The sequence below is a fragment of the Haliotis rufescens genome, unplaced genomic scaffold, assembly GCF_023055435.1.
Source record: "Haliotis rufescens isolate VD_foot unplaced genomic scaffold, xgHalRufe1.0.p SCAF_11, whole genome shotgun sequence".
Taxonomy (NCBI): Eukaryota; Metazoa; Mollusca; class Gastropoda; order Lepetellida; family Haliotidae; genus Haliotis; species Haliotis rufescens.
The window spans coordinates 32,877,438-32,902,399 of record NW_025963791.1 but is presented as its reverse complement, the minus strand read 5'-3'; the positions used below and the strand labels follow the sequence as shown (position 1 = coordinate 32,902,399).

At 40.9% G+C, this 24,962-nt stretch overlaps 2 protein-coding genes and 1 long non-coding RNA gene across 4 annotated transcripts; all 3 read left to right on the top strand.

Moving 5' to 3' along the window:
• The first annotated feature begins 1,512 nt into the window (after nucleotides 1–1,512).
• On the top strand, nucleotides 1,513–17,457 carry LOC124132494. The gene is made up of 4 exons (XM_048392598.1): nucleotides 1,513–1,660; nucleotides 2,391–2,597; nucleotides 13,543–13,603; nucleotides 14,441–17,457. The coding sequence occupies exons 2-4, from the start codon at nucleotides 2,391–2,393 to the stop codon at nucleotides 16,111–16,113; spliced, it is 1,941 nt and encodes a 646-aa protein (XP_048248555.1). The 5' UTR covers nucleotides 1,513–1,660; the 3' UTR covers nucleotides 16,114–17,457.
• LOC125378020 lies at nucleotides 9,175–13,468 on the top strand. 2 transcript variants are annotated; one of them, XR_007219983.1, is made up of 4 exons: nucleotides 9,238–9,257; nucleotides 9,454–9,473; nucleotides 12,220–12,379; nucleotides 13,306–13,468. It is a non-coding gene; the product is annotated as an uncharacterized LOC125378020 (long non-coding RNA). The 2 variants fall into 2 exon arrangements; XR_007219982.1 differs by lacking the exon at nucleotides 9,454–9,473 and having other exon boundaries at nucleotides 9,175–9,257.
• Nucleotides 17,458–20,754: 3,297 nt separating the features above from the next.
• On the top strand, nucleotides 20,755–24,716 carry LOC124132495 (alpha-(1,3)-fucosyltransferase 10-like). The gene is made up of 4 exons (XM_048392615.1): nucleotides 20,755–21,006; nucleotides 21,555–21,967; nucleotides 22,952–23,132; nucleotides 24,044–24,716. Exons 1-4 carry the CDS (start codon nucleotides 21,004–21,006, stop codon nucleotides 24,422–24,424), a joined length of 978 nt encoding a protein of 325 aa, XP_048248572.1. The 5' UTR covers nucleotides 20,755–21,003; the 3' UTR covers nucleotides 24,425–24,716.
• The last annotated feature ends 246 nt before the right edge of the window (nucleotides 24,717–24,962 follow it).

Sequence of the window (24,962 nt, the reverse complement as noted above, 5' to 3'; positions counted from 1 at the left end):
TTCGTCACTGTGACGTCATCGGCAGCCACAGCCTTACATCATGTGGTCAGCAGAAGGGCAGTTGGCAGTTGGCAGGCGTCTTCGACAACACGGTATTCGGGCCTACCGGCCCTTTCGCGGGATGACCTTGAGCCGTCGTGACCGTTGTAACCGCCTCCATTGGGCAAGAATGGTACAGCGGTGGCAAAACAGGAACTGGCAACGAATTCTATTCTCTGATGAGAGCAGGTTCCAGTTGTATCGAGCTGATGGCCGTGTGCGTGTGTATCGTCGGAGAGGAGAGAGAACAGCCCAATGTTGTGTTCAGGAGACCGTGCCATTCGGTGGTGGAAGCGTCATGGTCTGGGGTGGGATTTGCAGGGACCGTACAGCAGACCGGGTTGTCTTTGACCGTAATTTAAATGCTCAAGTCTACATCGACCATGTATTGCGTCCTGTGGTGCTTCCCTTCCTCCAGAGGAATCCCAGAGTAATCTTCCAACAGGACAACGCTCGCCCCCCCACCGCTAGGATCACCAGAGACTTCCTAACTGCAAATGATGTAAACCTTTTGCAATGGCCAGTAAGATCGCCTGACTTAACACCCATTGAGCACTTGTAGGACTGTCTGGACAGACAAATAAGGGAAAGAAATCCCCCTCCGTCAAGTCGTCAAAGGTCCATTCAGGTACTGTTGGAAGAATGGCTAGCCATCCCCAATGACGTCATCAGGGATTTTGTAAACTCCGTGCGGCGACGTGTCCAAGCCTGTATTCAGAGAAATGGAGGCCATACACGATACTGACAGTAATGCATTTGTGAAAAACATGCGTTTTCTGTTTTCGTTCAGATGATTTGTTTATTTTGCAAATTGACATTTACCCCCTGTGTCATTCCTAACCTGATATTGAAGTTCCTGTACATGCCACCTTTGTGGAATTTGAATCAGAACATTGTCAGATAAATTATGCTTCCAACTCGCCACATTATTTTGTGTGTGATATATTTGATAATGTTGCCAACACCAAATCAATGTTGGTATAGTTTCTTTTGCCTGTCAGTTTATATGGAAATGAACACCGTCCAGTAAAAGTAAATAGGGATATTCCTTCATCGCACAGATCCAAACTCGATCAGGGCAATATCATTTTATCAATAAATCATGAAGGAAAAGGAAAACACGTAAATGCAAACGTTAAATCTCGTGTATTGAAATCAGTTAATGCTATCATGCTAATAGTGTCAGAGGCTAAACATCAGTCACCATACGTACTGAGGGAAACTAGTAAGAGATTACCTGTAGGGTATCGCACGTGACGCATAAACGTCAAACGAGTGTGTATAACATCTTAGGATATTACAAAAATACTGTTTAGAGTGTGTACTGTCAGTTTATATTGATATGTGCCGATCTCTCAAGTTGTTATAGGAATCATCCTGGATTCGACCCAGGAACCTACGTTGTCATCAGTTTTGATCTCTTATAAATCACCACTAGTCGAGATTTCGGAGTTACCTGCCTCGTACGTCATGCGGAAAGGACAGGTTGGCACAGATTAGCACAGGTGTGTACCTCGGCGGGATTTGGTTATTTCAAGGCATCCAGGACGTACAATTAAAACACAGTGAACATGAAGAACTAGTATACCTGTTTATTCAGGACAGCATCAACTTATATAAGGTATTCGTTTCTTTAATTTAGTTATGTAAACACAAGAAACATCAAAGGAAGAGAAACCGAAAGTAGAAATTGTTGACCCCAAGGTAATACAAAAATCTAAAGTATATTGATTTCAATTTCTTTTATTGTTATGGGTTTTACAAATGTTTGACATTCAGATAAACAAAGTCATTCGTCGACGTGTAAAAATGACACAATAGAGATATGTTGACTTGGTCCTGAATACTAACGTTCACAGTTACCTCCCTTGTATTGTGACTGTGAAGGGGGCGTGTCCATTATCAGTAAATCAAGGCTTGGTTGGTGTTGACGGAGGTGGATTACAGGTCATCAATACAAGACCCTATTGGTAGTTGTTTTAAAGTTAGCTTGTTTGACATGAAGTCACGATATGTAGAATCTGTTATTCCTGTAGCACTATGGATTGGTCATTTGTGTTACAAGAAATGAGATGTTAACGACTCATTCGAAATGGATTTACAGAGGCGTTTCAGCATACTTAGCGGTGCACACAAGTTACTGACGGGTTGAGTGTGTTTGGTGTTATGCCGCTTAAGGCAGTATTTCAGTTATATCATCGCGTGTCAGCTTGATATGGAAGGTAAGCACGAAGTCGCACTCAAGAAATGTTATTGTCTCAAACAAAACACATGTAACGCCATTACAAAGACGGAACAACTACAGCTGAAACTATTTCTAAAAAAAGTGAACAGTTATTTATGTTTTACAGATGACGACGTCCTGTGTGATCTGCACAGACCTGTACACAGACCCCTGTACACTGAGGTGTGATCACACATTCTGCAGGAAATGTGTCACAGGATACATCAAAACCAGACCAGATGCTGTACAGTCCAAGACGATCCCCTGTGCCTTCTGTCAACAAGATACCAAGGTCCCCCACCCCAGCCGGCCAGTGGAGGAGTGGGCGGGGCAGATCAAACCCAGCATCATTATACAGGGGTTGATTGACACTCAAGCTGACGTTGTCGAAACAGGTATTGGTTTATTACATAATGAATTACACATTATTTCACAAACTGAAATCTAGTAATAAGAATCATGTTTGAAATAAAAAAACATGTTAAAGGGTAATCATTATTTGTTTAAACATGCAGTATAATTACAGTACTGCTGTTCACAGTATGTTCAATGATACCAATTGACTCCACTAAACGACTCCAGAAAATATACATTTGTTACAAACATGACTCTAACTGTAATCACGGCATAGAAATATTTACAATATATTTTGACGTCGAGACAATGTGCACTGGCAATGCTAATTGACCTGCTGATTATTATCGGTTTACATGATGCAAATATAATCATATAATCCAAAAAGCACTTGAAAATATTATTATCTGAAAACATCTACAAATGGCAGTTTATGAAAAGGTTATTTGTAATGATAGAATGTTTCAGGTTGATAATAGTGATTGAGTGAGTGAGTATGTATTTTTGCCGCCTTCAGCAATGTTCCAGCGATATCACTGTTGGGGACATCAGAAATGGGCTTCACACATTTTACTCATGTGGTGAATCAAACCTGGCTAACACAAAAACCACAAGGCTTCCCTACCGCCCGTGGAAATCGTGATCGAAACTGTAAACTTGTAAGAGTAATTGTACCTGTTGAAACTACATGTACATAACTGGGTGAATGAGTCCAGTTTTACGCCACAGTTAATTATGCCAATATGGGCTTCACACATCAAACCCATGGGCGTGACGAGCCAACACTTGAACTCCAAGCCTACACCCACCGCCCTTTTCGTGCATTGAAAATAGGTGAGAGGGGGTGATTTTACCTGGATTCTCAATCTTCTAATTTATATAAATATTGTCATGATATGTCAAATAACTATAGATATGTCCACTTACAGGTTCCGCTTCATGTTGCTCAGTGTGTGAGAAGTTAGGGGAGACAACTCCTGGAGCCTCATGGTGTTCTGAGTGTCAAGTGTCCCTCTGCGAGAGATGTGTCAAGATGCATGGTGCAAGTCCAGCATCACATGACCATGAAATCTGTGACCTTTCAGGAGAGGTCAAGGTGAAGAGGAGACGCAAGGTCATGTGCAGGGAACATAAGGATGAGGTTATAAAGCTTGTATGTAAAGACTGCCACAAAGCTGTGTGTCAGACATGTTGTGTTGTTTACCATAGGAAATGTGAGTCTGTCGTTACCATTCAGTCAATGTTGCCAAACCTGAAATACCATTTAAGAAGGCATGCTAAACAGTTATCAAAGAAAAAACATAGAAAAGAAACAATTGTTAAGAAAACAGACGAGAAAATTAGCGGAATTGAGAAAAACAAAATAGCAGTCGAAAATCACATTAAATCTGCTGTTGAGAGAGCCATAGCCAACATCAAGCAGAAAGAAAAACAGCTGATGAATGAAGTCAAGGATATTACAGACAAACAAACTAAGCAACTTAAAGCAGTTGTTAAACTTGACGAGATTGAGATGCAGGTGTACAGACAACATTGTGAGTTCATTGACCAGGCCTTGGTATCGGACTGTGAGATGGACCTGTATGACGCGTATCAGGCCCAAGAGTCGGGGGCTGTAGAGTTGGGGAATGTCAGGGACACAGACACAGCAGCCACACGGAGAATAGATGACATCAGGTTCACACCTGACACTGACAACGTCCAGCACATCCTAGATGACCTACAGCTGGGGAAGATTGACGTCACATACCAGGATCAGGGCACATGTCTGCTGTCTCCAGTGCCTGATGACCAGACAGATGGGAGGATAGTGGGTGATAAGGAGGAGCCTGGGCTACGTGACGTCACAGTCCTGGTTGTAGATGGTTTACAGACATGTGTTGTCACTGACTACGACAACGAGTGTGTGAAATCTTTGTACACCAGAAACAACTTGACATGCCACAGTACACTTACCCTGGATGACTTTCCATGTCGTGTAACACAGTTGAATGAGAACCAGGTGATGGTTTCTGTCCCTGACATAAGGAAGATTGTAACAGTAGGAGTGACCCCTGACCTGGTGCTGCTCTCAACCATCACAACAAACAAGGAATACTACAGTCTCGCTGTTCTGAGTCCCTCATCTCTAGCAGCGGGTACTACCAAATGTGTTGATATCCTTGACATGGCAGGACACGTGCTGAGGTCAGTCACTACACACAACAATGAGACACTGTTTACCCAACCCTGGTACATGTGTGTGAACAACAAGGGCAACATACTCGTATCTGACCCGTGGAAGAAGTCTGTGACATGTCTGACGTCAGAGGGGGGTGTTGTGTGGAGATACGCCCCTACTGGAGACAGAGCACTCGACCCTTTTGGTATTTCAACTACTACAACTGGAGACATCCTGCTTGCAGGCAGTAACAAGGTGATACGGCTGACAGAGACAGGGGGTTATGTCACAGATCATCAGGATATTGGCTGTGATCCATATGGATTGTATGTAGATAGACATGACACACTGTATGTTTGTGGTGGAGATCAGATACACGAAGTCAACTTCATGTAGTCACATCAATAATTGCATGATTTCAATCATCACTATCGCTGGTGTTAAATTCACTATAACAACTCAAAATGGACTCTTCCGATTGGGGTGTTAATGATCATACAAAGGTGTATCCACATACATTATTTTCACATCATTACACATCACATTATGTGTTTAGCAACCTGCTTCTCTTTATTAAATCGCCTCCGTGTTCTAGTAAGTACGGTGTCGGCCGGGAAGGTGAAAAGCCCGTGGTTTGATCCCAATCAGCTCAAGAGATACCAATACTTCACTCTATTCTTAGTAGATATGATATGGTTTACTTGTTATTTAAGTGCTCACATTACTACTTGGACCTGTGGATGGTCACTTGATATATTGTTTTAATGACACTAATGAGTTCCCAACTCTTGAGACCATCAGTGGGTTCCCGGGTCGGGTTGGTTACCCGGGCTGTAGATTTGGACTCGTCCCAGGTCCATTCAGTAGCATGTTAGGTACGTGGTCCATTGCACCGTGGTCATAGATCGTTTTTACTTTACTAGATAGTAGATAGGGTGTTCCATGTAGGATGTTTGTGATGTCATGAAGTTTGTTTTGTGGAACGTTATGGTGAGCCACTTAATAACAAATAGCTCCTGCATCATACCTGTACGGAGGAACACTTCTACAATTGTGTAATTGTGTCCATATCTATAATGATTATAATAGTGTTGTAGGCATAGTTCATTTCATTGTTCAATTGTCAAAAAATAAACTGTAAGTGATTCCATGTTATTGTTCGGCTAAAAATGAAATTATTTTTGTGCGTCAGCTCCATAATCAGAGACCTAAATAGATTTAGTTTACTCTGCATAAACTGAACAAACATTAGGCCACGCACACCCTCGGATTTGTTTCATGACTGGCTGATAATAGAGTTGGCAGATCTTGTGTTGCACTATTGCCCTGTACAGTGTCATATTTTGAATCGTCTACTCTTTGTTTGTGTTTATGACTTAATAGACAGTCTTTGAAGTTGTTATTGTTGTCTTGTAAAATGTATTTTTGTGCTTAGAGGGGAATGCACACTTTGCGTTTTGTACGCGGATTAACGCATGGTATGGACACAAGTCTTTTTAGATTGATACCTCCATAAACACAATAAATATTGTTAAATTAATTCTTAAATAAATAAATTGCAAGTGAGTCCGTTGCATCAGATGGTTAACATTAATTAACATTATCCCTCGCCCACTAGCGAAATACTTGCGTGACGTCGTAGGAATTCGCGGTGGCTCGCCCGTGATATGCATAGCCCCCAGATTAAATAAAATCATTGAAGTCATTGACAGAAAACTTCAATCGATTTCTTTTACTTATTTGTACCGCACACATAATCATTGGATCGTTTTAAATAGCATTGACACTCAGCAAGAGCAGAATGTATTTTTCACAAATAAAAAACATGACCCTATACCATTGTCTGTCATGTACTTACACCTCCATAAACGCAAAAACATATTGAAGTAAATTCTTTATCCATAACTGGATTCCACAGGAGTTATCGCTACATTAAAGTTGCGTCACAATGTTTTGCAGACCAGTCTGACATCATCGGTTACCATGACGTCGCGATCAACTGACATACCTTTTCTCCCTGCCACTGAAGCTGGTCAGTTGTACTTTTTTACACTGGAGACATTTGATATTACTCTTTAAAGCTGAATAGGTTGGAAACAGAATCTCACCTCGTACACTTATTTTGTTAGCCATTAGGGCTGGGTTAGGTGGGTCCTGGGTTGGATCTGGGCACCCACAAGATTACCCGGACCCGTAGTTAGTCACGTGCTATATTGTTTAATAACAATAAAACTCCATGGCTACACCGAAAATCACTAATGTGTCATATTTCTTTCTGACACTCCACGTATTCCTTCTGACATTTATATATCTGAGTAAAGGTAAAGCTTCAGTCAGTTTCAGTGTATGCATGATCAGTTCGTACATACATGTATCCAAAGGGTTTTTGCCAGGGCTCCGGTAAAACATTTCTAATCAGGCATTTTCTACCCTACTCGAATCCTACAGCAGGTTCCCTGGTCGGGTCAGGTCAGGATGTAGGGTACCTGGGTAGGGTCAGGTAATAGGGGGTCGGGAACCTGGGTAGGGTCAGGTAATAGGGAGTCTGGTACCTGGGTAGTAAATTTGGACTCATCTCAGGCCTAGTAGCCATCTACCTGTCTGTTCAGGTTCGAATTATGTTTTCAACCTGTTTAATGTATGAGTCTGAAATATTATGAGCATATCATGACGCTAAAACCAAAGTGTTAGGTTTGAAAAAGACATCATAATTGTTGACAATCTTTGAGAATATTTTAACAAAGCACACGGTCAAGGAATCTTGAACAATTATATGACGTCTAACAACACAATTCGATTTGTGCATGCAATTATAATAACTTTTATTCACTTTATTTTTTACTTGTTCTTACATAACTCTCCCTATAGCACAGATCCGTCATGGAATGTATCTCAATACTGCACGTATGGGAAAGGTTAAGTCATTGTGCCGTCACACACAACTACAACAAAACAACTAAACAGGTGTTTGCATTACGTGCTAAAATGCAAGCAAACCCACGCCAACCTTATCTTATATGTCTCTAACGTATTCGCCACCAGCAACAATATATCCAGAAGCATTTGGACTTCAACAAAATAGGTGACAGCTGACCTCACCAATATCTGTGTTCGTCTTTCAGCCATAACGTTATCTAGTGCAGGACAACTTTAAAGGACAACAACACTCCAATGTTGAAAGTATTGAAAAAAGGATGGCTTTTTCTTCACAGATTCAGAGTTTCCATATAATGGACTATAATCTTGACTTGTTTGACTTGCTTATTGGAATCTGCTGAGTAAGTGAGTTTAAATTTAACGTCCCATCAGAAAGTTGGGGTATTGTTGCCCTTTTAAAGTCAGAAAGTCACATGCCTCTAGCTTCATTTATAACAAAGGGTCTATAACATATGTTATAAGGGTGTGTTTGAGAAAACAAATTGTGACAGTGTATTAATCCTGCACAAGAGACTCACTGTATATGTTGACGAAAACGAACTCATGATAATATGATAATCAAGACGGGTTAAGGAATTGACGAGTTGTAAAAATAAGAGCCAAAATAGTTCGAATGACTTATTTACGTGTTTACTATGTTTATAAACAAATTTGAAACCTCACATCATGGTCAGCCTTCGACGGGCTTCGTCTATCAGGAAACAGGGCTTGCTGATGTTTCAGCATATAAACACATACAATGTATTTTCTCATGCTAAAGTTAACAGTAAAAATATATAACTTGGAACTCCTCATTCAATTTCCACTTTATGCTTGTTACAGTCACAATTCCCGGATTATAATTTCTCGTGAACGTGATTCTTTAACGTACACGTAGACACTTCGTGATGCACAGATTGTTGACGATTAGCATTGCAGGCACATCTCTGAGATGTCCATACTGATATTAAAGTGTAGCTAATGTAGTTCGCTGTGCACGTGAACTTGGCTAGCGTCGTGAACAAGGTGAAGGTTATTCAGTTAGGGATATAGCCCGTATGACAAGTATATCTCTGTTTGCTTAGATATCTTTAAATATTATGTGAAACATTACTGAAATAAGATCAATTGAATTTTAATACGATTTTAATTCGACGAAGGCCAGTAACATATCAGCGAAAGGTATCTCTGCATGAGACGTGAAGTAACACAGTGAAAGTGAACAGCATATATCCTTGCCTACCCGAGAAACGTCCCCGACGCATTTTCGTTTTTAAATCTACGAAAGGACGTTTAACCTTACTGCAACATTTTATACAATTTGTCCTAAAAACCCATAAGTATCTCCCTCACTTACCCACAGTGTTGATCCAACGTACCAGGTTAACCCTACCATAAGACTCAGTTGAAAGATATATGTCATGCAAGGAGGAGCATAAACACGTTTATCTCATAGATAACATTAGTACTCTGAGTAACACAAGTAGATCACATGGTTGGGCGTATACTGATCTTGTGACTGGAGAGATATCATATCAACACAGGACAGGGGACAACTTAGAGGTAGGTTTGGTGTTGGTACGTGACATAACATGGAATAATTCCGTAATATATAAATCCTTCCCTTACACATTATTAATAGACATTTGTTAATATTTAAGATTGGTCGATGTTTCGCTAGCACCGCCAAAGTATATATTTTGGGGGTAAATGATTTAGGAAGAGATAAGACGTTAAATATATATTTTATTATTTATAGCCAACCGGAGATCAAGAAGTGTAAGTAATTTTCTAACGGGTCGACCCGCAGCCCTCAGTAGAGACATATAGACCAACTGTTTCTATACTATGAAGGGATGAGGCGATACGGTAACCGCCGCTAGATAGTTGCAGAGAGTGAACTCTGGTCCTACTGTGTACACAGAACTGCGACTGTACGTTCGCTGTTGATAGGCTCTTGACATTACAATACTCATAGGAGAACTGGCAAGGTAATTGCAAGTGTCTTTTGAAAACATTTGTTATCGTAGCTCTTGCCGTTGGAAACACCCATTTCATGACCAGACCCTGATACTCGTATCTTCCTTTGTTGTATTTCATATATGAACAGTTTTTATCAAAATCGCATAAAGCTGCAGTAATGGTGCATTATCCTTTTTTCAAGCACACCAGTGTATGTCCTGCCTTCATACAACAACCTGTCAGTTCAACGCAATCTGTCATGCCAGCATTGGATGCTGTAACATTTATGCAAAATATTTTCACAAAAATGACCTCGCATTAACAATTCCTGTATAAGAAGTTGATTTGTACCAGTATATAATGACATGTATAGCTAACACATGCATATATGTATTCCCCATGAAGATCGGGGTTAGAATGGGTCTTCGGCAATCAATGCTTGTCGTATTGTGTCATGTCATCGTGTCCTAATTACCTAGATCGATGCTCATGATGTCAGTCACAACCTTGTTTGGTCCAGACGCGATAATGTACAGATCGCCGTCATATAACTGGAATAGTTCCGAGTGCGGCGTTCAACAACAAACACAACAAAACGCTTGTAGAGGATAATACATGATTGTGTTTCCGTATCATAAATATCAAAATTTATAGAATAAAAGTTGAATTGTTCGACCCTGTAACGAGCATACAACACATTCCTCATATTTGATCTTTACGATTCGGAATCACACGAAGGTAATCTTTTTACCCTGACATGTCATTTTTACAATAATCTCGATCAATGATGTTCAATTTTTCAACCTGATCTCACTCAGCTTCAGAAACCGTGTATGAATATAGTGTTTGAGTGAAGTGTCCCATTTATCATATGGTGATTTACAGCCATGTTTGTCGATATGATTATCCACATATCGGGAAGAAACTTTCGTCTATAGGTTACAGATGAAGCAGATATTGAATCGATGTATGGAGATTAAAAGTTGTACCTGCTCGCTGACCATTCGCACGTTAATGGGATCATGATACCAAATATGACATGACACAGGACACAGCTGGCAACCACATGCACAATACTGTTATAGGCCACAGCGTCACTATCTCTCCAGCTATAAACTGGTGACACAGTGCAGGCCTCGTTATCTCAGGTCAGGCTAGTTGCTTGATGCATATCATCGTATCCCAATGACGTGGGTCGATCCTCATTATGTCAATAACTGGATTGTCTGGTACAGACTCGATTGTTTACAGGCTGCCGTCATATAGTTGGAATATTGCTGAATGCAGCGAATGCAGGGATAATTAAGACAAATGTTTGAATGTTTTTACAATCCTTATTTGGTTGATATAAGAATTCATGTTGCCAACTAAAACAAACAATTAATTTTAGCTAGCTTCTCAGCTGTTTCGTTTCATGTTTCTTCCAGTCTCACACATATATAAATGAGCGTTCAGTTGTTTTTATGTAGGGTCATAGGAGATATTGAAGTAGGATATCATTATTCAACAAATACAGCATAAATCCATAGTTATATTTATCAACACGTTTTAAAGCACAGCTGTCCATCGAAGAGTGACCCTTCAGCATGACAATGCAACTCAACATCTGTTTTGATCAATGAGACGTCCCCATTGGGTTACATTCTTCACTCCCAGACTCAAGTGTAAATTTGTATTTGTAAACGCAGCCTACCGTGAGATAAATACTCATTCAGCCAGCATATACCTACTCATGGAGATGACACTATCTCAATAGATATATGGAAAGGAACACCGTCCTGTAGAAGTAAATAGGGATATTCCTTCATCGCACAGATCCTAACTCGATCAGGGCCATGTATCATTACATCAATAAATCATGAAGGAATAGTAAAACACGTAAATATATACGTTAAATCTCGTGTATTGAAATCAGTAAATGCTATCATGCTAATAGTATCAGAGGCTAAACATCAGTAATCATACGTACTGAGGGAAACAAGTATAAGATTACCTGTAGGGTATCGCACGTGCCACATATGCATGTTTTGTGTTCATGTAAAACGAAATAAGAGATTATTCAGCATGCAGTGAACATATATGATACTAACATTACACTCCGTGACTTCGATTAGTGATCTGATGCTTCTGACAACAACAGTATATATGGCTTGTTTAATTTATTTTTTATAACATGCGGAGGCCCCAGGAATCCTGCTGGTGTAAGAGTGGTATAACACCTACACCTGTTTCTCGAGCTTAAGCTGTTTACTTGACGGTGTGTTGATCTGCCCGTTAACATTACTTAGAAACACTGGTCAGATTTATATTTACGTTTCATGTTAGAAAGAGTTAATTTATCTGTGGTATATTTTTTATCTAAAAGATTTGTGGCATGTGAATCACCACAACTGGTATATAGCTGCTAGCCCAAACTCTCCCTCACGCATGCAACCTTTTATTTCTTGTGCTGACATAAACGTCAAACGAGTGTGTATAACATCCTAGGATATAACAAAAATACTGTTTAGAGTGTGTACTGTCAGTTTATATTGACATGTGCCGATCTCTCACGTTGTTATAGGAATCATCCTGAATTCGACCCAGGAACCTACGTTGTCATCAGTTTTGATCTCTCATGAATCACCACTAGTCGAGATTTCGCAGTTGCGTTCCTTAGTATGTCATGCGGAAGGGACAGGTTGCCACAGGTGTGTACCATGGCGGGATTACGTTATTTCAAGGTAATAAAAAAATGTAAAGCATATTGATGTATATTTCTTTTATTGTTATGGGTTTTACAAATGTTTGACATTCAGGTTAACAAAGTCATTCGTCGACGTGTAAAAATGACACAATAGAGATATGTTGACTTGGTCCTGAATACTAACGTTCACAGTTACCTCCCTTGTATTGTGACTGTGAGGGGGGCGTGTCTACAACCAGTAAAGCAAGGCTTGGTTGGTGTTGACGGAGGTGGATTAAAGGTCATAAATACAAGACCCTATTGGTAGTTGTTTTAGAGTTAGCTTTCATTATATAAAAACAAATGCGCCTTTGAATCAATGACGTTTGAGTTTACTGCCTCATCTACATGAGAGAAGTTGACATCAAATCTCATCTCACATGATCACAATACATTCATATATTCAGTTTCGGTTCAACTATTCTAGGTAAATCCTCTTTTGTGTGGAAACAATGATCGAGCCTGTTCTTATGACAGAATTCATGAAAACTATAATGTAGGAACATATTTTATTGAAACAATAGTATAAACAAATACATAGGCACGCGCTTCTGAAACACCTTGTTTGACATGAAGTCAAGATATGTAGAATCTGTTATTCGTGTAGCACTATGGAAGGATCGATGTGGTTATTTTTGTGACAAGAAATTATATGTAAACGACTCAATCATGGATTTACAGAGGCGTTACAGCAAACTAAGTGGTGCACACAAGTTAATGATGGAGTAAGTTTGGTGTAATGCCGCTTAATGCAGTATTTCAGTTATACCATCGTGTGTCAGCTTGATATGGAAGGTTAGCCCGAAGTCGCACTCTAGAAATGTTATTGTCTCAAACAAAACACATGTAACGCCATTACAAAGACGGAACATCTTCAGCTGAAATTATTTCTTGGAAAAGTGAACAGTTATTTATGTTTTACAGATGGCGACGGCACGAGCTAAGTAAGTTACAGAATTCCTCACCTGTGTGATCTGCCAGGAACTGTACACAGACCCCTGTACACTGAGGTGTGATCACACATTCTGCAGGAAATGTGTCACAGGATACATCCAAACCAGACCAGATGCTGTACAGTCCAAGACGATCCCCTGTCCCTGCTGTCAACAAGATACAAAGGTCCCCCACCCAAGCAGGCCCGTGGCAGAGTGGGCCACCAAGATCAAACCCAGCATCATTATACAGGGGCTGATTGACATTCAAGCTGAGGTTGTCAAAACAGGTAATGGTTTATTATATTATGAATTACACATTCATTTCACAAACTGAAATCTAGTAATAAGAATCATGTTTGTAATGAAGGCGTGTTAAAGGGTACTCATTATTTGTTTTAAACATGCAGTATAATTACAGTACTGCTGTTAACAGTATGTTAAATGATACCAATTGACTCCACTAAACGACTCCAGAAAATATACATTTGTTACAAACATGACTTAACTGTAATCACAGCAAAGAAATATTTACAATATATGTTGACGTCAGGACAATGTTCCAGCGATATCACTGCGGGGGACTGCTGATTATTATCGGTTTACATGATGCTAATATAATCAGATCATCCATTAAGCACTTGAAAATATTGTTATCGGAAAACATCTACAAATGGCAGTGCCAGGTTTATAATAGTGAGTGAGTGAGTGAGTGAGTATGTATTTTTCAGCAATGTTGAAGCGATATCACTGCGGCTTCACACATTATACTCATGTGGGGATTCAAACCTGGCTAACACTTACAGCACTAGGCTTCCCCACCGCCCATGATAATAGTGATCAGAACTGTACACTTATAAGTGCAATTGTACCTGTTGAAACTACATGTACATAACTGGGTGAATGAGTTCAGTTGTACGCCACTGCCAATCATGCCAATATCGGGCTTCACACATCAAACCCTTGGGCGTGACGAGCCAACACTTAATCTCCAAGCCTACACCCACCGCCCTATTCGTGCATTGAAAATAGGTGAGAGGGGTAGATTTTACCTGGATTATCAATCTTCTAATTTATATAAATATTGTCCTGATATGTTAAATAACTATAGACATGTCCACTTACAGGTTCCGCTTCATGTTGCTCAGTGTGTGAGAAGTTAGGGGAGACAACTCCGGGAGCTTCATGGTGTTCTGAGTGTCAAGTGTCCCTCTGCAAAAGATGTGTCAAGATACATCGTGCAAGTCCAGCATCATATGACCATGAAATATGTGACCTTTCAGGGGAGGTCAAGGTGAAAACGAGACGCAAGGTCGTGTGCAGGGAGCATAAGGATGAGGTTATAAAGCTTGTGTGTAAAGACTGCCACAAAGCTGTGTGTCAGACATGTTGTGTTGTTTACCATAGGAAATGTGAGTCTGTCGTTACCATTCAGTCAATGTTGCCAAACCTGAAATACCATTTAAGAAGGCATGCTAAACAGTTATCAAAGAAAATACACAGAAAAGAAACAATTGTTAAGAAAACAGACGAGAAAATTAGCGGAATTGAGAAAAACAAAATAGCAGTAGAAAATCAAATTAAATCTGCTGTTGAGAGAGCCATAGCCAACATCAAGCAGAAAGGAAAACTGTTGATGAATGAATTCAAGGATATTACAGACAAACAAACCAAGGAACTTAAGGCAGATGTTAAACTTGAAGAGATTGAGATGCAGATGTACAAACAACATTGTGAGTTCATTGACCAGGCCTTGGTATCGGAATGTGAGATGAACCTGTATGACGCCTATCAGACTTGGGAGTCGGGGGCTGTAGAGTTGGGGGATGTCAGGGACACAGACACAGCAGAGACACGGAGAATAGATGACATCAGGTTTACACCTGACACTGACAACGCCCAGCACATCCTAGATGACCTACAGCTGGGGAAGATTGACGTCACATACCAGGATCAGGGCACATGTCTGACGTCTCCAGTGCTGGTTGACGTGATAAATGGGAGAATGGCGGGTGATGAGGCGGAGCCTTATCTACCTGACATCACAGTCCTGGTTGTAGATGGTATACAGACATGTGTTGTCACTGACTTAAATAACAAGTGTGTGAAATCCTTCTACACTAGAAACAACTTGACATACCACAGTAAACTTCCCCTGGACGACTCTCCCTGGGGAGTAACACAGTTGAAGGAGAACAAGGTGATGGTTGCTGTCCCTGACATAAGGCAGATTGTAACAGTAGAAGTGACCCCTGACCTGGTGCTGCTCTCAACCATCACAACACGCAAGTGGTACGTCAGTCTCGCTGTTCTGAGTCCTTCATCTCTAGCAGCAGGTAATTCGGACTGTGTTGATATCCTGGACATGGGGGGACACGTGCTGAGGTCAGTCACTGCACACAACAATGAGACACTGGTTACACACCCCTTCTACATGTGTGTGAACAACAAGGGCAACATACTCGTGTCTGACTCTGTGAAGAAGTCTGTGACATGTCTGACGTCAGAGGGGGATGTTGTGTGGAGATACGCCCCTACCGGAGACAGAGAACTCGACCCTTATGGTATCTCAACTATTCCAAGAGGAGACATCCTGGTTGCAGACACCAGTAAGGTTACAAGGCTGACAGAGACAGGGGGTTATGTCACAGATCATCGGGACATTGGCTTTGATCCACTGGGATTGTATGTAGATAGACATGACACACTGTATGTGTGTGAAGAAAGTCAGATACACGAAATCATCTGGAGGTCAAATACACGAAGTAAACTTCATGTAGTCACATCAACCACTGCATGATTTCAATCATCACTATCACTGGTGTTAAATTCATTACAACAACTCAAAATGGACTCTTCCGATTGGGGTGTGAATGATCATACAAAGGTGTATCCACTGACATTATTTCCACATCATTACACATCACATTATGTGTTTAGTAACCCGTTTCTCTTAATTAAACCGCCTCCGTGTTCTCGTGAGAATGCTGTCGGCCGGGAAGGCGAAAAGCCCGTGTTTTGATCCCAATCTGCTCAAGAGATACCAATACTTTACTCTATTCTTAGTAGATATGATATGGTTTACTTGTTATTGAAGTGCTCACATGACTACCTGGACCTGTGGATGGTCACTTGATATATTGTTTAATGACACTAATGAGTTCCCAACTCTTGAGACCATCAGCGGGTTCCCGGGTCGGGTTGGTAACCCCGGCTGTAGATTTGTCCCAGCTGCAGTTAGTACCATGTTAGGTACGTGGTCCATTGCACCGTGGTCATGGAATGTTTTTAATTTACTAGATAGTAGATAGGGTGTTCCATGTAGGATGTTTGTGATGTCATGAAGTTTGTTTTGTGGAACGTTATAGTGAGCCACTTAATAACAAATAGCTCCTGCATCATACTTGTACGGAGGAACACTTCTACAATTGTGTAATTGTGTCCATATCTATAATGATTATAATAGTGTTGTAGGCATAGTTCATTTCATTGTTCAATTGTCAAAAAATAAACTGCAAGTGATTCCATGTCATAGTTTGGCTAAAAATGAAATTATTTTTGTGTGTAAGCTCCATAATCAGAGACCATAAAATAGATTTAGTTTACTCTGCATAAACTGAACAAACATTAGGCCACGCACACCCTCGGATTTGTTTCATGACTGGCTGATAATAGAGTTGACGGGTCTTGTGTTGCACTATTGCGCTGTACAGTGTCATATTTGGAATCGCCTACTCTTTCTTTGTGTCAATGACTTAATAGACAGCCTTTGGAGTTGTTATTGTTGTCTTGTAAAATGTATTGTTGTGCTTAGAGGGGCATGCACACAATAAAAATTGTTAAGTTAATTCTTAAATAAATAAATTGCAAGCGACTCCTTTGCATTAGATTGGTTAACCTAAAATAACATTAGCCCACGACAACTAGCGAAATACTTGCGTGACGTCGTAGGAATTCGCGGTGGCTCGCCCGTGATATGCATAGCCCCCAGTTTAAAAAAAAATCATTGAAATCATTGAAAGAAAACTTCAATCGATTTCTTTTACTTATTTGTAGCGCACACATAATCATTGGATCGTTTTAAATAGCATGTACACTCAGCAAGAGCAGAATGTATTTTTCACAAATAAAAAACATGACCCTATACCATTGTCTGTCATGTACTTACACCTCCATAAACGCAAAACATATTGAAGTCAATTCTGAATCCATAACTGGATTCCACAGGAGGTACCGCTACATAAAAGTTGCGTCACAATGTTTTCCAGACCAGTGTGATATCATAGGTTACCATGACGTCACGATCAACTGACATACCTTTTCTCTGTGCCACTGAAGCTGGTCAGCTGTAATTTTTTACACTGGAGAAACTTGATATTACTCTTTACCGCTGAAAAGGTTGGAAGAATTCTAAACAGAATCTCACCTCGTGCACTTCTGTTGTTAGCCATTAGGGCTGGGTTTGGTGGGGCCTGGGTTGGATCTGGGCACCCACAAGATTACCCGGACCCGCGGTTATATTATTCACGTGCTATATTGTTCAATAACAATAAAACTCCATGGCAACACCAGAAATCACTAATGTTTCCTATTTCTTTCTGACGATCCACGTATTCTTTCTGACATTTATATATCTGAGTAGAGGTAAAGATTCAGTCAACCTCAGTGTGTGCATGATCAGTTCGTATATACATGTATCTCAAGGGCTCCAGTAAAACATTTCTAATCAGGCATTTTCTACCCTACTCGAATCCTACAGCAGGTTCCCTGGTCGGGTCAGGCCAGGTTGTAGGGAACCTGGGTAGGGCCAGGCAATAGGGGGTCGGGTACCTGGGTAGGGCCAGGCAATAGGGGGTCGGGTACCTGGGTAGGGTCTGGCAATAGGGGGTCGGGTACCTGGGTAGGGTCAGGTAATAGGGAGTCGGGTACCTGGGTAGGGTCAGGTAATAGGGAGTCGGGTACCTTGGTAGGGTCAGGTAATGGGGGTTCGGGTACCTGGGTAGGATCAGGTAATAGGGGATCGGGTACCTGAGTAGGGTCAGGTAATAGAGAGTCGGGTACCTGGGTAGGGTCAGGTAATAGGGGTTCGGGTACCTTGGTTGGGTCAGGTAATAGGGAGTTGGGTACCTTGGTAGGGTCAGGTAATAGGGGGTCGGGTACCTGGGTAGTAAATTTGGACTCATCTCAGCCCTAGTAGCCATCTACCTGTCTGTTCACGTTCGAATTATGTTTTGAACCTGCTTTATGCATGAGATTAATATTAGGAGCATATCATGACACTAAAACCAAAGTGTTAGGTTTGAATAAAACATCTTCATTGTTGAAAATCTTTGAGAATATTCTACCAAAGCACACGGTCAAGGAATCGGGAAGAATTATGTGACGTCTAGCAACACAATTATATTTGTGCATGCAATTATAATAACTTTTCTTCACGGTATTTTATACTTGTTCTTACGTAACTCTCCCTATAGCACAGATCCGTCATGGAATGTATCCCAATACTGCACGTCTGGGACATGTTAAGTCATTGTGCCGTCACACACAACTACAACAAAACAACTAAACAGGTGTTTGCATTACATGCCAAAATGCAAGCAGACCCACCCCAACCTTATCTTAAATGTCCCGAACCTTTTTGCCACCAGCAACAATATATCCAAACCATTTGGACTTCACCAAAATAGGTGACAGCTGACCTCACGAATATCTGTGTTCATCTTTCAGCCCTAACGTTGTCTTGTGCAGGACAATTTTAAAGGACATCAACACTCTAATGTTGAAAGTATTGAAAAGTGGATGGCTTTTTCTTCGCAGATTCAGAGTTTCCATATAATGGACTATAATCTTGACTTGTTTGACTTGCTTATTGGAATCTGCTAAGTAAGTGAGTTAAAAGTTTACGTTGCATCAGAAAGTTGTATTGTTGCCCTTTTAAAGTCAGAAAGTCACATGCCTATAGCTTCATTTATAACAAGGTTATGATCACTTCCATGGTCTGTAACATGTTTCATAAGAGTGTGTTTGAGAAAACAAATTGTGACAGTGTATTAATCCTGCACAAGAGACTCACTGTATATGTTGACGAAAACGAACTCATGATAATCAAGACGGGTTAATTAAGGAAGTGACGATTTGTAAAAATAAGAGCCAAAATAGTTCGAATGACTGATTTATGTGTTTACTATGTTTACAAACAAATTTGAAACCTCACATCATGGTCAGCCTTCGACGGGCTTCGTCTATCAGGAAACAGGGCTTGCTGATGTTTCAGGATATAAACACATACAATGTATTTTCTCATGCTAAAGTAAACAGTGAAAATATATAATTTGGAACTCCTCATTCAATTTCCACTTCATGCTTGTTACAGTCACAATTCCCAGATTGTTATTCCTCGTGAACGTAGACGTAGACACTTCGTGATGCACAGATTGTTGACGATTAGCATTGCAGGCACATCTCAGAGATGTCCATACTGATATTAAAGTGTAGCTAATGAAGTTCGCTGTGCACGTGAACTTGGCAGCGTTGTGGACAAGGTCAAAAACAGTTCGGGATATAGCCCGTATGACAAGTATTTCTCTGTTTGCTTAGATATCTTTAAATATTATGTGAAGCATGACTGAAATAAGATCAATTGAATTTTAATACGATTTTAATTCGACGAAGGCCAGTAACATATCAGCTAAAGGTATCTCTGTATAAGACGGGAAGTAACACAGTTAAATTGAACAGCATATATCCTTGCCTACCCCAGCAACGTACCCGACGCATTTTCGTTTTTAAATCTACAAAAGGACGTTTAACCTTACTGCAACTATCTTTTAAGTGTTTTTTGTTCTCACGAAAATTATATTCTAATAAGGGCCCCCTATTTCTAATTTGGAGAGCGCCCTGGGCGCTTATTACGTCGAATACGGTAAAACATCTTTCTTTCATCAGTTGCGTTGTGTGTGTCATGTGTTGGGGTCAGCATGTTTCAGTCACCTGGAGTCATGGAGCATTCATGTTAACGAACCAAGCCATATTGCAACTGTATCCCTGTATCTTCAGTCATCGAATCTGGATGGGACAGAGTTGATAGAACTGGTTCTGTATGTTATGGTGAGGGAATGGCACTCATCTCTTCAGACATTGTAACCTCCCATGCCCTGATGTAGTACATGGTCTCCATGGTGATTCCGGGGTAGAATTGGTTCTCAGGATGCTTCGATTTTCGTGCGAATCGACATGGATCGAAACCTGTCGTTCATCGGGGCTCATGCTTTAAATTCAAGGTTTGTTTGGCCCAGACTTGAATATTGACAGTCTGCCATGACCGTGACCTGAGAAGCGTGGTCCCACCGACCGACCGACCGACCCACCCACCCACCCTTCCACCGATCCACCCACCCTTCCACCGATCCACCCACCCTTCCATCGAGCCACCCACCGACCCTTCCACCGACCCACCCACCGTCCCAACCACCTTCCCACCTACCGACAGAGAGGTTGGAGTGAGCTATGTTTACATTTTCACTGTGCAGGGCAAGTCGTCAGCTATGAGGTGGATGAGAGTCACGCCACCCTGCCAGTCTTGACTTGGTGGGAGTCGACAGGCAAATATCCTGATTATGTCATCTCCTGTGAGACGCAACAGAGATGTCTCGTGTCCAGGAACAAGACACGACTGCAGCATCAGGAAGTCATGGTGAGTAACCATGACAACATATACACGGTAAATGTTTGCGATAATTTTGGATGAGACGGCTACTGAGTGACGCTTCCATTGCAATTTATCTGCTCTATGTGTTACTGAAATTGTGTCACCGTCACATTAAGCTTTACCAGTACAAACGGTCGATCATGTCAACTATGTGTGTAGGCATGTTTGCGAAAGAAACTACCCAAAAGTATCTACCTACATGGAGCGTCATGATTTCAGTGTTCTTACAACCGGCCATTATCGCGATATATTATGTAGGTTATAGGGGATTAGACTGACATGAACTTTAGAGATAAGTCTCGCATCAGTAAGTTTGCTGATACCTGTCGCAGATAGTTTGATTTCATTCGTGTTCACCGCAACATAAAAAACGTCGTCACAACAGCCTCTTCTTTCAAAGCGAAAAACGCACGACAACCTTGGCGTCAAATGGCCACACTGCGCACACTCGTCCGTGACGCCTTCAGAACATAGACAGTCAGAAGTTGTACCTTTTGTCAGAGGGACTATCAATGTTCCATTTATATTTTCAGATGTACGTATTTTACGGCTCATTCTTTCTGTCGAGTGGTCTTCCTTTTCCAAGGAAGGATGGCGATATTTGGGCATTGATCCACGAAGAGTCGCCCATGAACAAAGATTGGCTGTTTTCATTCGGGAGCACTATAGAGCTGTTCAACTACACATCGACTTTCAAGAGGGGTTCTGACTACCCGCTCACCACCCACTGGTTGACAAACAAAGAGACACTGCTCAGTAAAGAATATTTAGTCCCCACAGACAGAAAGAACGTGATGAGGACAGATGGTGGCCTAGCTCCAATTATATTTGTCCACAGCGACTGCAACACACCATCCAACAGGGAGCAGTACGTCACGACGTTGCAGAAATACGTCGATGTAGATTCCTACGGCCCTTGTCTCCACAACAAGGACTTCCCAGAAGAGTGAGTCCACCTGAACCATATGCAGTCAAACATATACACACACAGACATACAAACAGACATAGACGAATACAGACACACACATACAGACACAAACAGAGACATACAGACAGACATACACGAATACAGACACACACATACAGACACACACACAGACATACAGACAGACATACACGAATACAGACATACACACATGCAGACACACACATACAGACACACACACAGACATACAGAGAGACATACACGAATACAGACACACACACATACAGACACACACACAGACATATAGACAGTCATACACAAATACAGACACACACATACACACTGATACAGTCACACATACAGACATACACATACACACTGATACAGTCACACATACAGACACAAACATTCACATTCATACACATACACACATGAAGACACACACACACAGGCATACACGCATAACGACACACACATATGCATGCAGACATGCACACATACACAGGGAATATGCACTTTCGACGAATATTATCAACCCAACACACATACACACACACAAACACACACATACACACACACACACACACACACACACACACACATATACACACACATACACACAGAAACGCGCACACACATACACACAAACACACACACAAACACACACACACACACACACACATCATGTATCCCGAGCCTGTTTTCACTTAGTCATATATGTTATGATATTTTGGAGGCAAATGGAATCCGTTGTTTAGGCCATGTCATACATGTAACTGGGCTCGTTATCATTTTAACACAATGTTAATTTGTTATCATAATATATAGCATGGTCAGTACAGCTCATAATCTTTTACCACATTTCCGACCTGCATGCACTCAATATTATCAATATGTAGACTGGGCAAGTCTATCTATTTTGTTAAGATGCACGCAGTGTAGAATGAAGAGCACAGCACTTTGCAACTATTAAACTGTAACCATTCTCTTTCTGTTGCATAAAGATTCAAGAATCTCGACGGTATAGCAGGCTTCTTGAAGCCAGACTTTTTGAGACTTGTCGCCCGCTACAAGTTTGCTATAGCTTTTGAGAACGCCATCTGTGACGACTACATCACAGAGAAGTTGTGGCGCCCTCTACAGGTGGGAACTGTCCCTATTGTGCTCGGCTCGCCGACAATCAGGGTGAGATGACTTCTGTGTGTGGACACATTTCGGTGAGAGTAAATGTTCTTATGCTTGGACCACGAGACAAAAACTCGCGGTGAGATGGGTGACATGTCTTGTTTGTGTGGTGGCATTTTCGTGAGGGTATATAAGTAGTTATATATTTTCTTAGGCTGTACCCAAGACACACAAAGTCGTAAGTCGTAGATGTAAAGGCATAATCATAATTACATGTTCTAAACAACATCGATACAATAAACGACTACGATAGGGCAGAGGGTAAGCTTTGGTCTTCAATATAGTTATCGTCTCGTGTAACGGATGAATGAAAACGTTTTGCATTAAGCTACTCAACTGATGGTCGTTACTCCAGCCTAACGGAGTAGCTGGTCATCCATGCACAGGTGGAGGGTTCAATCAAGAAAGATTGTAGCTGAACCATTGTTATCATCAGGATTATTTTTCAACCACAATTTCAGAATCACCGGTTCTACGTTTGATGCATATACGCCTAAATGTTCATGTAACTTTCGAGGACACATCCAGACACAATAATACAGTAACTTAATATATGATTTGAAACTGTGAACCCCCATTGTGATCTGTTTCTATTATCTGAAGAACTGAATGAGAAAAACTAACGAAGAAAGATAAACTAACGAATAAAGAATGAATATTAAAGTGCGTCTGCGCCGATAAATCATTTCTGTTTTATGGTCATGTTATAAATGTGTACTGTGGCATTAACAGCGTGAAAGGAATTTAAAAATAAATTTGTCATGAATTGAACAAACTTGTAGTCGACTAGAATCTTAGCTCTCAGCCTCGGAAAGAATTGAAATTATTATACATCTTTTTTTTCTGATTGTAGTTTGTTCTATTCAAATAAATGCAATTTAAAATCAGCTCTACTTAAAACGTACTTTCAGGACTTTTTACCATCCACCAAATCAGCGATTCTGGTCGAAGACTTTGACACTATTCAAGACTTGGCTGCGTTCATCAACCAGCTTGATCGGAACGACGAACAGTATGAGTCATACCTCCAATTCAAACACACGGGTATTTCAAATCCAACGCTGAAGTCAGAACTCGCCCGGATATCACCAGGGGAGTACGCAGGTGGACGTTTTGGGAAGGCTGCTTCAGGATATGAGTGTTTCCTCTGTGACAAACTTCACAAGGCGCTTGATGCAACTAAAGCCGGGAAGCCTGTCGCGAAAGTCCTTTACGTGCACCGAAATTTGACGAAAACGGCCAAATCGTCCCCGACCATCGCCGAAAGCATGAGTTGGCATTCTACCATATGAACGCGCAGGTGTTCCGCCAGTTCTATGACAGGGCTGAGAACATCACGTCTCACGACCTGTACACAGCCACAAAACAACGATTGAGAAAGGTGCAGGCGAAACAGGAAGACTTGTAGAGCAGCTTTTACTAGGATAAAAAGTAACTGATGGAGTTTACTTGAATCTGTATTTTAAAACACAAAACCCGCCTGCATCCATTAACAAATATATTGTATCTGACGTGATAGATGTTTATTACTTATCCCTTACTTACTATTGCAAACTTTATCCCACAAGGAGTGCGAGTGATCAGCTAAATGTTGGCAGACATTCATTTTCTGAGTTGTTTGAAAATAAATATGCTTCAGATTTTAGTTGCGATTGTTATTAATTTCAAACCGTGTTTACATGTTCATCAAAAGTTGAAATCTCATGCTTACAAGTTCATCTCATGTTCACATGTTCATCTAAAAGTGGGATCTCATGTTTACATGTTCATTAAAAGTGGAACCTCATGCTTACATGTTCATCTAAAAGTGGGATCTCATGCTTACAAGTT